This window comes from Poecilia reticulata, linkage group LG14 (genome assembly GCF_000633615.1).
Source record: "Poecilia reticulata strain Guanapo linkage group LG14, Guppy_female_1.0+MT, whole genome shotgun sequence".
Taxonomy (NCBI): Eukaryota; Metazoa; Chordata; class Actinopteri; order Cyprinodontiformes; family Poeciliidae; genus Poecilia; species Poecilia reticulata.
Window position 1 is genome coordinate 8,989,538 of NC_024344.1, and position 15,009 is coordinate 9,004,546.

Below are 15,009 nucleotides of genomic sequence, written 5' to 3' on the forward strand. Positions count from 1 at the left end.
GAAACAAGGAAGAAAAGAGAAAGAAAGGAGAAAGGAAAGAAGATAAAGGAAGGACAGAAAAGGAAGGACGGAAGCACAACTTTTAGACTATGAAATAGGGAACAGARATAGGAAACATTTTTTCTCCATCCGCTGTTTGAAAATAAAACCCCAGACTTTTTCAGTCTGCATAAGAAACCCGAAGATAGAGCTGCAAATATAGAAGTAACCCTACCTCTTTCAGGACTTTTTCTTACGACACCGTCTTCGGGAAGATCAAAGGCTGAAAAAGAAATGGGTGACATGTTAAAATGCACCGAGGAAAAYYTTCAGACCAGGACTGAATCACGAGAGTTAGACCAAAAAGGGGAGAAATCTGAGTTTTTAGGGAGAAGAAGAAGAGTAGAGGCTAACCAGCGAGTCTGGTCAAGTGAGAGGAGTCTTCAATTGTTGGAAGAAATTGCTGGACTCTTTGTTCCTTTAAGTGCAAAGGACTACCTGTGAAAGCTAAAGAGACAGTCTGTGAGAGCGCTGAAAGCAGAAAGGACAGAGAGGCGGCAGAGAATAAACCACAGGCAGAAAACGACAGAAAACAGAAATTAAGACGGAATTCAATATAGTTTAGTAAAAATACAAGAAAAGTTTAAGACATTCTGACCCTTAGAAAATAGGTAAACAGTYCATGAATGAATTACTTTGTACTTATTTTTGTCATTTTTGATGTGTTGCAGAAAGATGTTAGAAAAAAAATCTAGCACAAAAATACTGCATTTTAAATATTTTTTTCCATTGCGTGAAACTATTCTTTAAAAATGTTAAAATTTTTTCCAACTGTCCCTGAAAGTTTGTAAAACGTCGAATCTGTTTTTGTGCATCTTTTATTCCGCTTCTTGAAGCACTTTGTGAATTTCATCTTGAAAGGCACAAAAAAACAAAAAGTTTTGTTTACTTCAGAAATGTTAGTCGGGTTTGTTAAGGACACCAGGTAGGGTGTAAAAAACTGAAAAGTGTGGCATACAAACTTACTGGGCCTTGCAGATTTGGATTTTTTTCTCTGAAACTTTTGCGTGTGAACCAAACATACAAAAAAAATAATAATTACAAAAGGTGGGGAAAAAAACTTCTTTACATCATTATGTGTACAAAAAAAATGTTGAATATTTTTTAAAGCATCTCAATACCTGTGAACTCCAGGCCCCACTCATGACCACATGTGGGTGCAAGCATGCGTGTTGCTTTCATGCATTGATTAAACAATTATCCCAACAAGTCAAGCAAATATCATTTCATCTGCCTGACGGCTTGGTGCAGCATTTGCAGCACCGCCTGAGGTCTGCACTTTAATCTGACACAGAAACCTTCTCCTGCGTCAATCTCAATTCAATTTACAGAATTTTATCCATTTAATCCAATATGCTCCACTTTTTTTTTTTTTCTATCTGACACTTTGTGGATGGGAATGCAGGGACACTGATAACTCCTGCTGCGCATCGAYGTTTAAAGGAATGAAAARTTCACTTCCCCCCGCTGCAAACAAAAACAAAGATGATGTAACTGAGAGTTCGCTGCCCTTTGCGACTGATAAGTGCGCCCAGCTGCTGCACCTTTTGTTAGGGCTGAAAGATTCTCCGCTCAAAGAGCACATGATTCGATTTCCTGGATCAATAAAGTGTCTGGAGCGGCACCTTTTGCTTGGGAAGAGGAAGCGGATGACAAAGACGGCTTCCAGTGGCTGATTTAGGCCGAATTCCAACAAAATAAGGTGACTGGCAGCACCCTGGTGTGACCTGTCCTTGGTGCTGCAGCGCTCAGCCCTCTGCGTGAGACACAGGCTGTGCAACTTGATGTTTATTGGGCTGGCACAGCACCAATGGTGACTCAGGGCTCATCTGCTGCTAAGCTGTCAGTTGCGATCTGAGCAGCTCTTTCGTTGCGCCGCTCCTGTTTTTAGAGGAACCATCCCACGGCAGAAAAGCCCTTGCGGCTCCTGACACCCATCGTTGCCATGGCAAGTTCCTTCATCCAGCCTGGGCTATTCTTACCCCCAGCCTTCGAGAAGGCGGTGACACATCACGGAGATGAGAGCCACACATTCAAGGACAGCGCCTTGCCCGAGGCTGAGCGCCACTCGCCCTACAAATCCTGACTTTTGAAATGACAAGCCGTATGTTTTAAAGCCGTGTAGAAAAGCCGCAGCTGGATTAGAACTGTCCGACTTCGGCTATAACTTGTCCTTCAAGACTGGTGTAAAGTGAACGTGCTGGGAAATCGCCTGCGGTAACACAGGAAACTAAAAACAAATCATAAGATGTTCTGTAAACTACAGGGATTTAACTTTACAGACTTGAGATTAAAATGTGTCAACTACTAAAGAAACAGTTACCACAGTAAACAAAGAAAAAATCCATGCTGCTTGAATCTTCAACAGATTTTATTTAACTTTTATGTGATATTCCTATAGGTAGTAAAGGTAAATGTGTGTTATTTTGTGTTTATTTTCTTATTTAAAAATTTATTGAATTGTTTGAATCTTTTAATGTATTTMCAGTACTGTATATAAAAGTGGTTGAATAAAAAAAGTCTCTGCCACTTTTTAAAAAAAAATGCAATCAATCATCAGAATAATCAATAGATTAATTGATTGCCGACATTGCTGTTAGTTACTAAAAGGGGGCTGAACACATTAAACAGATTTTTATTAAGAAAAAAGTTTTGAGAATCATTAATAAATGTTTTTTTTTACTCTATGTATCAGGTTATTAGATAAACAYCCAGTAAAACATATTGAAGTTTATGATCAAAACATAAAATGTGTAAAAGTTTATGGGGTGTGAACACTTCAGCAAAACGCTGCATTGTGTTGTTTGAGGGCTTCAAAGGGTCAAAATATGACAAACTGTAATACTGGCCACTTCTGTCCAGTCGTTCATCACTAACCTGGCGGCAGGTGGAGCTTGAAGAGGAACTTCAGCTTATTTGTGAAAGATGCTCCGTATAAGGTATCTGTGGAAATAAAATCCTTTATAGTCCAAGCAGCAGCAGCAGCAGCAGCAGCAACGAGGAGAAACGACGGGAGAAATCCAGGAAAACGTACCGAGAGCGTAGCAGAACTCCTTAAAGTTGACGAGGCCGTCCTGGTTCTCGTCGATGAGGCGGAAGACCCAGAGGGAGAGCGTGCTCTTGGAGGCGCAGAAGACCCAGGGCTCCAGCAGGGAGAAGAGCTCGCTGAACTGCTGGAATCCCAGCTGGTACTGCTCCAGGTAGGCCAGGCTGGGGTCATGGTGGAGCAGAGCTGGACTCTTCATCGTCCAGTAGCAGCTGAGGAAATGCTGCCTCTGAAAAGAAGCGTGATCTGATCACTGTTTTATGTGTTTTGTTAAAGGGAGGAGTGTGCTGCGWAATGTTATGAACTCACTTTGAACAAGTTATAAAGCTCATCAAGCTGCGAAGATGTAAATCGGACATCTTGGGACACGACTCGGATCTGAAACGAATATTAATTAAACATTAATTCCATCGTAAATAGGCCTGTCATGATGAATTTTACAGGACAATAAATTGTCCTAGTAATATTTTGATACCATTTCAAATTAATATATTGATAGTGTCATAATAATGAAAATTTGCCCTTTAAGAGGCCAATAAATTTTAATTCGCAAAAAAAAAAAAAAAACGCTGAAAGATCTTTTAAATATCCAAAATAAAACACAAAAACCAATAAATAAAACAGACTTGCAACCAAAACCATAACTAAAATAGATTATAATATCTCTGTAAAAAAAATTCCCTTAAAAAATATTAATTATCACAATGAAAATTGAGCTCATTTCAATTTATGATGCGATTAATTGCTTTTTGCGTCAGGCTTAGTAATAACAATCTAATCACTCACCACGTTTTGCTTGGTTGTGTCCTCCAGCGTCTGGATCACATGCAGCTTGTTCCTCTTCCGTGAACTCTCAACTTCCTCTGATCGGAAATGTCCGTATTTCTGCCAGAGGAGAAGTTGGACTCATCAAGCAAAAACCAAACACTTCTGATTAAAAGTGAAACGGGGACATTCTTTTTTAGATAAAACACCTCRTAGGCTTCTCGGATCAGCTCGCTGATATCCACACTGACGTGAGACGCTTTGTCGTTGTTGCCCACTGAAGCCTGCTGCACCGTTGGGGGCAACGGGCTGTCTTTGTTCGTCACGCTATCGAAGAACCTGAAGGAGAACCATCACAAATAGATGGATCACAGTTTGTAGAGCATCTACGCTCGAAATGCRACGATCTTCCTTGCTTTTGGACGCATGCGGACCTGTTGAGGATGGTGACCGCTTCTGCGTCGTCGTTGCAGGCGATGAGGGCCTCCATGTTGTAATCCAGCACGGCGAGGCCGAGCTGCAGGATGGCTTTTATGCCGTCGTAGAAGAAGCAGTCGACCACGTTGACGGCGCTCTCGATGGGCAGGACGCTGATGAAGAGCGTGAGGAACCACGACAGGGACACGGACGAGAAGAAGCTCAGATCCGTCATGTGCTCCACCAGCTGCGGGAGGTTTTCTCTGATCAGGTCCTCGAACACCGCCTGGTCCACCAGAGCGCCTGAAACGGGAAAAACACGTCGCACGTCTTGACTGCGCACCAATAAGAGCCGGCAAATTAAAGTTTTGGAATCCRCYGCTCGCAGTTTCACCGATAATTCGCCGGTTGAAATAGTCCGGCAGCATCCTCTCACAGACGGCCACCAGCAGCCAGAACGCCTCCTCCTCCTTGGCGTACAGCAGCAGGACGGAGGTGAGAATGTTCATGGCCTACACGGGGCGAGGAGCACACCGATTCAGCGCTGTCAGAAAAAACGACCTTTGACCTGCAGCACCAGCAGAATTAGACTTGGCAGCGACTCAGGAATCTGATCTCTATTTTCCACTGCATCAGCCGCATGTGTGCAATGTTCCCATGACAACAAGATGTTTGTAGCACTATGACTGTAGTACATAGCTGGAGTAGAAACCAGGGACAACAGGTTTGTTACATTTCTATAACTTGAAAGAGTATTATSCAAAAGTCAGTTATATCATGCTACATCAAAAASCAAAACATTAAACATTTTGCACTCAGTTAAACGCGCTTCAGATATGCATAGTTATTTATGAACATTCAGTTTTTCTATTTGTTTGGTTATTTTTGCTTTAATTTGGTATGTAGACAAAAGAAACTTCCACATACGCCAGAAGATATTTTAAATATTACATATTTTTATCTTACAGTTCTCTGAGAGAAAACAATCAACTAAAATMTGTATATTAAACAGATTTGAAACTGAATTCTGATCAATGTATTGCGAAAGAAGAGTCCTGACTACCTGTTGTGATGTCATCAATCTACATATACAGAAAGCAATAGAGATCTTTTGTTTTCCAGCCATTATTTTATAAAAACTTAGATTTTTTTTAATAATACTGAAGTATGGAGYTTTTGTAAAACTTCTTACTTCATAAACTAGCTGTGGGTTTAYTATCATTTTTAATGAAAAGAAACAAGCCACTGGTTGGTCTTTTTAAAAACTGGAGACTGAAGTTTGCCCTCCTGGTACCGCATGCATGTTTCCGTCTCATCAACTTCATTCCCACCACAAATTAAAAAAAMCAAYTAATCCGTCTCAGACATTAAACTGCATCGTTGGAGACAACCYGAGTACCTGGCAGTATCCGATTTTTGGGTTTCGGTAGGCGTACGCAGTGAGGACTCTGCGCAGAGCTGAGATTCCCGTGTCRCTCTGAAACGCCGGGTGTTCTGGGAGAGAGCGGTGTAGGTCTCTTTCGATCTCGTCTGTGGCCAAAGTGCTGGTGCCCAGAGACTGCTCCACCAGCTCGGTGTAGTAGCCGGGGTGAGTGGCCATGTCGTTTACAGCTCCTGTGAACCCACAGTGAGCCCAAACACAAACACGCAGTGTCTTCACACGGTTTAGATATGATCTACTCAAAGTGTTTGCCTGCAGTGGTATCTGATGTACAGATATAAACCTGAAAACAGCATCCACAGCTCTCCCCTCAGGGACTCGGGAACACCTCGGACAATCAGGTCTCGTGTCTTCTTGGTGAAAAACATGCTGGTCCCACGTCCGTATTCAGAGAAATGGATGTTCCAAGACTGCTCCTTCATCTTCTCTTTCAGCTGAGAAACACAGTAAAAATCTTCTCGTTCACATAATTTATCATTTTTCAAACCTCCAGGCTCAAAAACACTCATTATGGGAACGGATGAYTGTGTGTGAGCTTTTAGTGAAGAATTTGACCTGCTCTTTCTTTCCCAACACGTTATGCAAAATGCAACTTTGATTAATTTCAGACATAAAAGCTGAATTCACAACTTTGAATTTACTGTGATTTTGTCAAAGTGAGTGAAAATTAAGATGTACAAGTTCAAATTTAAACAGATACTCCCAGTAATATTTATCTCAATGTTCAATAGCAGGATTTTGCTTCTAGGCTCATTTCCGTTTATAGTCTGTGTAATTAATGTCAGAGATTTTCTCATCTGAGCCAAACTGAGATATCCAATGAAAAACACTAGTTAGAAAATGTAAACTTCTGTCAAAATGACGGACGGGCTTCAAACKTTTCCGTCAAATACTGAAAATATTACGTTAACGCTACTCCTGCTCAGTGCCATTACACTTCATTTTTTTCTGCTTACCATTTTGGGATCGAGGTTTTCAACGTCTTGAGGGTGAAAGACGGTCATGAGGGCCTCGGTGCTCACAGCCTTGCTGGTGTCTTTCTGTCCCACCATGAGAGTCACATCCTCCGGATTGTCCTCAAAGTGATTTATGAGGGACTGGCATTCGCCTCGTATGGCCTTAGAGGTAAAGACACACCGTACATCAGTCTGCTGTCAAACAGCGACACAAACTACACGATGAAAAAAGCCCAAGTAAAACATGCAATCTTCTTACCTCTGATGAAGCCGAGTGCTGTGGGCTGGCACTGATCCCACATCTGCTGCGGATCGTGTTAGCGAGCCGCTGGTAGTCCCGCACCTCAGAGAAACGCAACGCTCTCTTGCCACGCACACATACCGTCAAAGCCCGGCTGCTGGAATCGGGCTTCTCGACATTAATGACCTGCAAGACGGCAACATGGGCCGACGGGTCAGCCAGGGTACTGGATTTAGCGCTGGGGTCACTACTGATTTAGAAATACCGCTTTACCTCTCGCATTGGAATGATGATGTGACATTGGCTGCCGTCCTGGCTGGCAAAACAAAGGTAGTTCTCGGACAGGCAGATCTTGCCAAGCGTATTGAAATGACTGAATGGCACCCACAGGAAGCTCTCGTGCACTTCTAATAGGTTTTCCTCTTTGGGAAGCCTGAAAAACGCCCGGAATTGCTCACTTTTTGCATGAGCTTCAAGGCCTCTGCGGGAAAACGAGTAACAGAAACCACAAAATCATCACAATAAAAGAAAAATAAATTTGCCTATTCCTTCCCCAGGTTTCATTTTCCAGAGTAGCTGTAAACAGGCCAGTACCTCTTGGTAATCTGAAGTGGGTCAAAGAGAGCAGGCTGTCCCTGGAAAGCCTCTTTATCAAACAGACGCTTGATGGAGTAGTTAGCGAGCTGCTCCATGATGACAAACGTCTCATTGAGATGCAGCAGCATGGAGAAATAATGATCCTCCCCATGAGCCAAAACATGGATGCTCTCAGTCAGGATAACATTCGACGTTTTCTCCAGCCTCCAGATCTCGTCCCAGGAGATGATCAGTTTGACTGCAGAGTCAGCACAACAAACCCATTTAAAAGCAATTATCTTGGAGGCATTTTTACAACGCTACTTTTTCAGCTGTGTTCAGGCTTGTGATGCAGGCCATTATTCACACAACTGGAAGATTTACATGTAAAGTAATCTTTTAATTTTCATTAAGTTCACATTTCTGTATTAAAATGTTTTTTTATTGGTCTGATATCATATTCCAATGTTGAATATGGTGTTTTTAATAAGCTGTAAGCAGGAAATCATGAAAACTAAGAAAAAAAAAAACCCAGTCTGTTGGGAATGAATTTATTGAAATAAATAAACTTTTCTGATATTTTAATGGATTCAATAAATAACGACAGGCCGAAACTGAGTGCAGACTTTATCCTGTAGCTGTGGCACCAATAAGCGGCCACACATCAATTTGACAGCTTTATATTTAAGTCTTTATCTTCAAAAAACAGTCAGTGTGATAATTACTGAGAGAGATTTAAATCTGGTGTAATACAACACATCAGCAGTCATTTGTTAGAGTTGTTCTGTTTTACTAATGGTGACAGAAAATGTTTTTTTATCTTCCCCACTTCAGAAATGTCTTAAAATTTCTATGCTTAACAAGCAACTTAAAATTTAATTATTTGTTTCACATTTCCCCAAAACAACTACTCATAGCTTTTTTTTTTTTTTAAATATAACAAAAACGTTTAAAAACTTTTCTCTGTGACCCACAATTCAGTATTACCCATTGCCCTTTCCAATTCTACACTGTGAGTTAGCTGTAATTGCTCTTTCACCATTTTGGAAGCAGCCAACAGCTATTTTCCCTTAAAGCCATAAAAGCCCCAGTTGGAAGCCGATAGCAGTTATAGCACTCTTAGTGACATTAAAACAACATTTTCTCGACAAAATGAAGCACACGTAACAGCACGGGCGTCGCTTACCCTCAACTCCCAGAAGGTACGAGTAAAAGCACAGAAAATTTGTGCTGAGGTAGAGCCAGCCCTGGCAGGGGACTTTGCCTTTCCAGTAGCTGCATGAGTAATATGTGACCAGCTTTTCCTGGGCGGGCAGCTCGAACCACTTCTCAAACCTCAAAAGGGCTTCTCTGAATTTCTCTGGATCGTCCTCCAGCACCAGAGAGGTCTTCCCTTCTTCAGCAATAAGGCCCTGAAAAAAAACATTTATCCCTTACAGAAGTATTAATAAACCTTTATATGTTGTCACATAACATCCACAAAAATCAATGCATCTTTGTGGGATTGAATGTGAAAGTCCAAAACCCAGCACATAATTAAATAAAAGAAAAATGGGCAAATGTTTTGTCTCTAGATGTGCAAAGCTGGTTTATATTTACGACTTACTGAAAGAAATCCAGACTTGTAAATGTAATTGAAGTGAAATATGGCTCTACAAGTACTCCTCTGCACTTAATTATACATGCACACCACACTTTTCAGATTCATATTCCCATAAATACATATATCTAAAATGTTTGCAGCCAGGTATCACTTCCCTTCCATTTCTCAGTTACACACCATAGTGAGTGGGTTTATCACATACAATCCCACAAAATTCAAAACTAAAGCAAAACTTAAAAAACCAAAAATAAAAAAATTAAGGAGAATGAATATTTCATTTAGATACTTGATAATAGCCTTTATTTGGCTGAGTTTGTAGGATTATTTCTCTTACCAAGTGGAGTAAATGTTCATGAAAACATGCAATTCTCTGGTTTTTAACAGCCTCTTACTCTAATCTTCCCCTGTACGAAGCTGGTGATGTCTTCAGTGGAGTCAAACACAGAGAGTGTCCTCATGATGTTCTGCTGCAGCCAATCCCAGTGCTGATCGATTTCTTCTTTGGTGACCCCTGACCCCAGGAACAGCGAAAGAAAGCAAATAAAAACAAAACGTTGCCCACTCCAACTGATCACCGTTTAGTCTACATGAACATAGCTGATAAATTAACAGTGTTTTTTTTTTAATATAATAATATTCTGTGAATTTTGCTGAGTAGGCCAACAGCTTCACTCTTTTGTATAATAATCTGAGGACAAGATCCTAAAAAATGCTTGATTCCGGTTAAAAAGCCAGCAACATACCACATGCTATGGACCAGTAGACCTGTGAATCTGGTGTGTGGTGCAAAATGCGATAAGGAGCAACTTTGGATGTCGAGTCCAACACAGTGTCCAGAGTTCCCACAAGCAGCCCTGTAAGACACACCAGATACAAAACCAGTGTGTCACCCTCAAATATCAGAATAATCTACAACCATCACAAGAATTTAATAAAAAGTCTCCACTGTTTGACCACCTAAAACTGTGTCAACGTGTGCAATTACACAAGATGATTGATGATGAATAATTTAAACAGTACAGYACCCATTGACGTTAGTTGGCCCATTATTTTAATAACAGCTTTAAAAAACATGGCCTGGCAGCGGATATTAATAATGCCCCCAGCTCTAAATTTAGTCAAATCTGTTACCTTTACACCCGCTCTCCGTTGAGCCCTCCATGAATTATTAACAATGTTGTGCTGAAACCGCTTTCTAATGGGCTGCATCAGTACTGGACCGGCCTCCCTGCTGTCGGCTCCCCATATGGGCTCAAAATGAGCTGCCAAGTCGTAAAGCACTTGGCACATCCAAATCAAGTGACACCATTCATGTACTTGCCTCGAGGCTGAAAAATATGTTTCTGGTTTTAAAAAATCTAATAAAATCAAATCAAAGCAAAAAGGACTTTAGCCTCCCGATTTATTTTAAGTACATCACCTCTGCCGTCTTCATTTCAACCACATATGGTACTTTTAGATCCAATCCTGGAAACCACTTATGTTGGTAATTATCTGCCACTTACCTTCCTGCTCTGGTAAGTGTTTAGAAGGTGCATCTAACAATGCCTGTGTCGGCCTTGAAGGCAGGATTATTGTGACTACGGGCTTCAAACGTGGGGTTTAAATAAATATACGCTGAAAACAATCCAGATTTATTCTCTCAAAAACCAAAACCATAAAAGAATTTGGATGTTTATAGTCATGAWCCTCCAAAACCTATGTTTTATAGTTTATTTACTTAAACTATATACTTAAACTTAAAAAATATGGATTAAATGTGTATGTATTTAAACACGTKGCGATCATGATGGTCTRTGGGGGGTTTTGATTCATAATASGTACATGAAAAATGCACAATTTAGTCTCAAAACATCAATATCTAGATAAGCCAAGCTATTTATTATTATTTAATAAATAAAAACAAGCAACAGCTTTTGACATGTGTTGTGGTACAGTTGCTTTTCTTGATCACACTGTTTACATCTACAGTGGCTYTCCAAAGTGTCTGCACTGCTGTTCAAATGTAAAACAGAAAACCATGATGCTTAAGTTCACAGCTTTTTCCACAAATAATGTGAGATCTGTCCTGTGAAATTCAACTGAAACACAAACATCCGSAAACAAAAAAAATAATGACTCTTTAGTAGCACTCTAAGAGGATCCTACTCTGAAAAACTAAAATGTTTCAAACCCATCAGTTTCCCAAACCCCTGTTCAGGAGAGCTCTCAGATTCAGTCTAGACTTTTTATTAGGCCGTTTTAAAACCGTTTTGTCCACCTGTGAAGTCCTTTTAAGTGTATCTGGATGCATTATTGGGCTCACTTTCATCTTAAAAAACTAAATCTCTCTTTATTTTCAGCTTTAAGTAGCAGGCACCCAACATTTTTTGGATCTGAACTGAAGAGAACTTTGGAAAAACACCATGGAAAAACAAATAAACAAAAAAACAGAAGAAAATCTTATCCAGATCATCTGAAGTAACCCCAGATCATGATGCTGCCACCACCATATTCTTTTGTGTCAAATATACCTGCTGGAATTGCATCACAAAAAATAGTGTGCAGTTCAGACAATGACATGTTCTTCAACAAAGTTCTGGGCCTAAATTTTTCCTTTAGAAGAAAATAACTTGCTACTTCTCTACTTACCAATTTTACTTGGTAATTGTCACATTACTTGTAGAACAATACAAGTTGTTTTTTTTAAATGATCAAGTGCTATTTTAAAAAGATTTTTTTCTCTTTCTAATTTCTGCATAAAACTTGATATCTAAAAAAAATCATTTAAAAATGCTAGAAACCTATGGACCTGGCAGTAAATGTTAACAATTACATAACGTGTCACTTTCCCACATAAAGGGRAACTTGTAAAAACAGAACAAAATTGATGCTTTTCTGTTCTGTCGGCTTGAYTATAATAATCATGTATTCACTAGTGTCAATTAAAAAAATAAAAAAATACAACATCCAGCCTGCAGCTGTTAGTCTTGGCCAACAGTAATAAATAAAGTAATATCACACAAGCCCTTAAAACTTTGTGAAAGGATAGGTATTAAAAAGCTGCTGTTACTCTGGCAGACTGAGCGGTCTCAGGCCTAAACGCGTCCCAGAGCTGCATGTCWGGTCTGAACCGTCTCGACCCCTCAGGTCACAGGAGATCTGTTCACTCTGTGTATTCAGGAGCAGAACTAAACAAGCYTTAGTTTCTGTGATCCTCAGTTCTGGATCAGACTTCCTCAAAGCCCGAGAYGTGCGGAAACCGTCGGCTCCTTTAAACCAGAACTGAAAACATTATTGTTATGAAGATTTCATATACGAGTCAACGTTTACTTCAATCGTTTCACATTTTTACTGTGATTCAGAAATTTGTTTTAAATTGATATGTTACAGTTAGTTTTTATGTTAAGATTAAATATTTTCCTTTTATTGCATTTTTCATTTCTTTTTTACTGTAAAGAATKCAAAACTCTGTTGTCTGTATGATGCTGTGCAAATAAACATGCTTTGTGTTTAATATATTTTGTTACTATAAAAAATAGAAAAGATTTAGCATGCAGAAACTCCAAAAGCTGTTTATAAAGTTAAAACAACAATAATTTGGGTTGATGTTTAAGGGGCGACTTCTTAAATATGGCCGAATACTGAAAACAACAAAGGTGATGCTGATCCAAYCTGAGAAAATGTTGATTTCTTTTCCCTTCTACATATTTTTAGAAAAGCAATGATGAGACCAAAACTCAAATCTAGAGAGTGGCAACTCAAATGAGCATCAAAAAGTTGCTGATGCATTTACTGTCCAGAGAGCAGAGCTCGACATTGCTGAGAAGTAACGAATCCAGTTGTTTTTTTAATCATTATTATTTTAGCTGGTTAGATAAAGTGATCCAAATATTCTAAAACTCTTCAGTGTGATGCATCCATTTKACAAATTATCATTTCAAATTGCTACTCTGTGGCCGATTCTCATAGGACGTTTGTGTAAAATCTGTTCAACTTATACACTTTATCACTTACAGAACATTCTGTCATAGTTTGTTTTGCTATTTTGTTCTACATTAACAGTTTGTCAAGATTAAATTTAAGCTGTGAAGAACAAACTTCCACATCCACATGCCTCTGGTGACGTCACACAAGGCAACATATTATTGTGACTATGTTGAATTTGGCATGTTTATAATGAAATCAATCCTACAAATGCATTTCTATTTTGAACATAAGGTTATTATTATTATTATTATTATTATTATGAGTACACTGTTTATCAGGAAAATTCGGCCTAATKAAACACATTGAAGAACCAAGCCAGACTGAAATGGCCAGATTTAGTTATTAAAGGTTGAAGAGCTATCGTATTGAGTTAAGCTGGAATAACCATTTGCTTCAGCTTTACAAATGTACAGAGTTCAATAACAACATCCGTTTATTAAATATAAAAACAGGGAAACTCATTCAACAGTACSAATCTATGATTGGAGGGTAATGCAGAAATGCTACACATCAGAATTGCACATTTTTGCATTTCTTCATCCAGCACCAATGCTTCTGAATCTGTGAGAATGTTCCAAATGTTACTCATTCACAAACATTTTTTGCCCATGCCAGCTTCACAACTCGATTCTTGTGCCTCTTGTGACGTCATCAACCCAAACACAACACACAATTCGTTATTTTTCTAAGCAGCGCTCGTTTTTTTTAAACAACGTAATTTGCTAATTCCTGCATTGAAAACCCATCCTTCAATACCCAGCTGACTTTTAATYGTCATTGTACATTTGTTCGTGGGAGGGAAAAAAAAAAAATACACATGAACGGTGTCTTTAATGACAAGACAGATTTGTTTCTACTTATTTCAATATCGAAAACCTACAAATAAAAGTGAGGAAATTATCAAGACATAAAACAGGCCGTTCTTGTTGATTAATTTGAGTAACAAACACTAAACAGACTAGAAGGAGATGAATTGGTCTATGTGAATTCCAGCTGTTTGGTGCCTCACATCATGGACACTTGACTCCTACCTGTTGCAAAGACGCTGTTTTCCTGGGAGGTACTAGCTCCCGCCCTAGGAATTGCGCACCACACGTTAGCTAAGCAGCAATGCTGGTTAGTTAAACCGTAACCAACTAGTGTTTAAATATGATTAACTACGCAGTAAAAGCAGCTGCYCYAACCATACGAGAAGATAAAACCTCAAGCCGCTAACGTTACCTGTCAGCCCGCCGCCTCCTTCTCCGTACCCCCGTCTCCTTTGCAGTACGAAATACTCATTATCCTTCTCGGTGACCCACAGTTTGAAGGCGTTCTTCAGCAGAATTTCATCAGGTTTGAGCCACATGTTTCCAACGTGACGGAGTTCTCATGTAAATCCACCTGACATGTCACGGTCCCCCGTAAGAAGCCGCAAACAGAGGAACCAGAGACATTTGTTTGTGTCAGAATCCCTCCCTTCCCACGTCGACAAGAAATACAGCCAAGCGCGCAAKGCATCATGGGATTGTAGTTTTTGAAGAGAATATAATCTTTGAAAATGGGAACTAGGTAAGGTAYGTWTATCCAGCATCGACATAATAACGTTTTTATKATGTTTATGAGATCCACAKCCTGAGCAAGGGGGCCCCTAAAGCTAACACCACATTAGCAAAGCTCAACAAATATCTCCCTTATATATTTAATGTTTGAAAGTTTACTTGTTATGCACATAATTATAATTATAGAAGTTAGTAAAAAAAAATTAAAAAAAAGAGGGAGAATAAAAACAGCAACATATTCTACATCAGCTTTAGAAAGTTTCAAAAACAAAAATATTACAGGTATCAAGTATTGCAATAAATAACATTTGTAAACCCCCGTTTGTTTTAGAGCCACAAGCATCTGCTTCCTGTTATATTTTGGTATGCAAAGATGTTTACATTTCCCTTTCAATAGGAAAAGGATAAACATTTC

General features: G+C 39.4%; 1 protein-coding gene across 1 annotated transcript in view; it reads right to left on the minus strand.

Annotated features, from left to right (window-relative positions):
- The window catches only part of tbc1d8b (TBC1 domain family member 8B), a 16,687-nt gene extending 1,985 nt beyond the window's left edge, over positions 1-14,702 (minus strand). The window contains exons 1-19 of the mRNA XM_017308499.1: positions 14,275-14,702; positions 9,828-9,938; positions 9,477-9,595; positions 8,668-8,893; positions 7,500-7,740; positions 7,179-7,386; positions 6,924-7,091; positions 6,665-6,826; positions 5,992-6,142; positions 5,667-5,881; positions 4,662-4,779; positions 4,285-4,570; positions 4,060-4,189; positions 3,872-3,970; positions 3,395-3,463; positions 3,074-3,314; positions 2,917-2,982; positions 394-510; positions 6-262 (exon numbers count right to left, since the gene is read on the minus strand). Coding sequence (XP_017163988.1) covers positions 6-262; positions 394-510; positions 2,917-2,982; positions 3,074-3,314; positions 3,395-3,463; positions 3,872-3,970; positions 4,060-4,189; positions 4,285-4,570; positions 4,662-4,779; positions 5,667-5,881; positions 5,992-6,142; positions 6,665-6,826; positions 6,924-7,091; positions 7,179-7,386; positions 7,500-7,740; positions 8,668-8,893; positions 9,477-9,595; positions 9,828-9,938; positions 14,275-14,401 — 3,111 coding nt within the window. The 5' untranslated portion in view covers positions 14,402-14,702. The remainder of the gene's footprint in view (positions 1-5; positions 263-393; positions 511-2,916; positions 2,983-3,073; positions 3,315-3,394; positions 3,464-3,871; positions 3,971-4,059; positions 4,190-4,284; positions 4,571-4,661; positions 4,780-5,666; positions 5,882-5,991; positions 6,143-6,664; positions 6,827-6,923; positions 7,092-7,178; positions 7,387-7,499; positions 7,741-8,667; positions 8,894-9,476; positions 9,596-9,827; positions 9,939-14,274) is intronic.
- Positions 14,703-15,009: the final 307 nt, after the last annotated feature.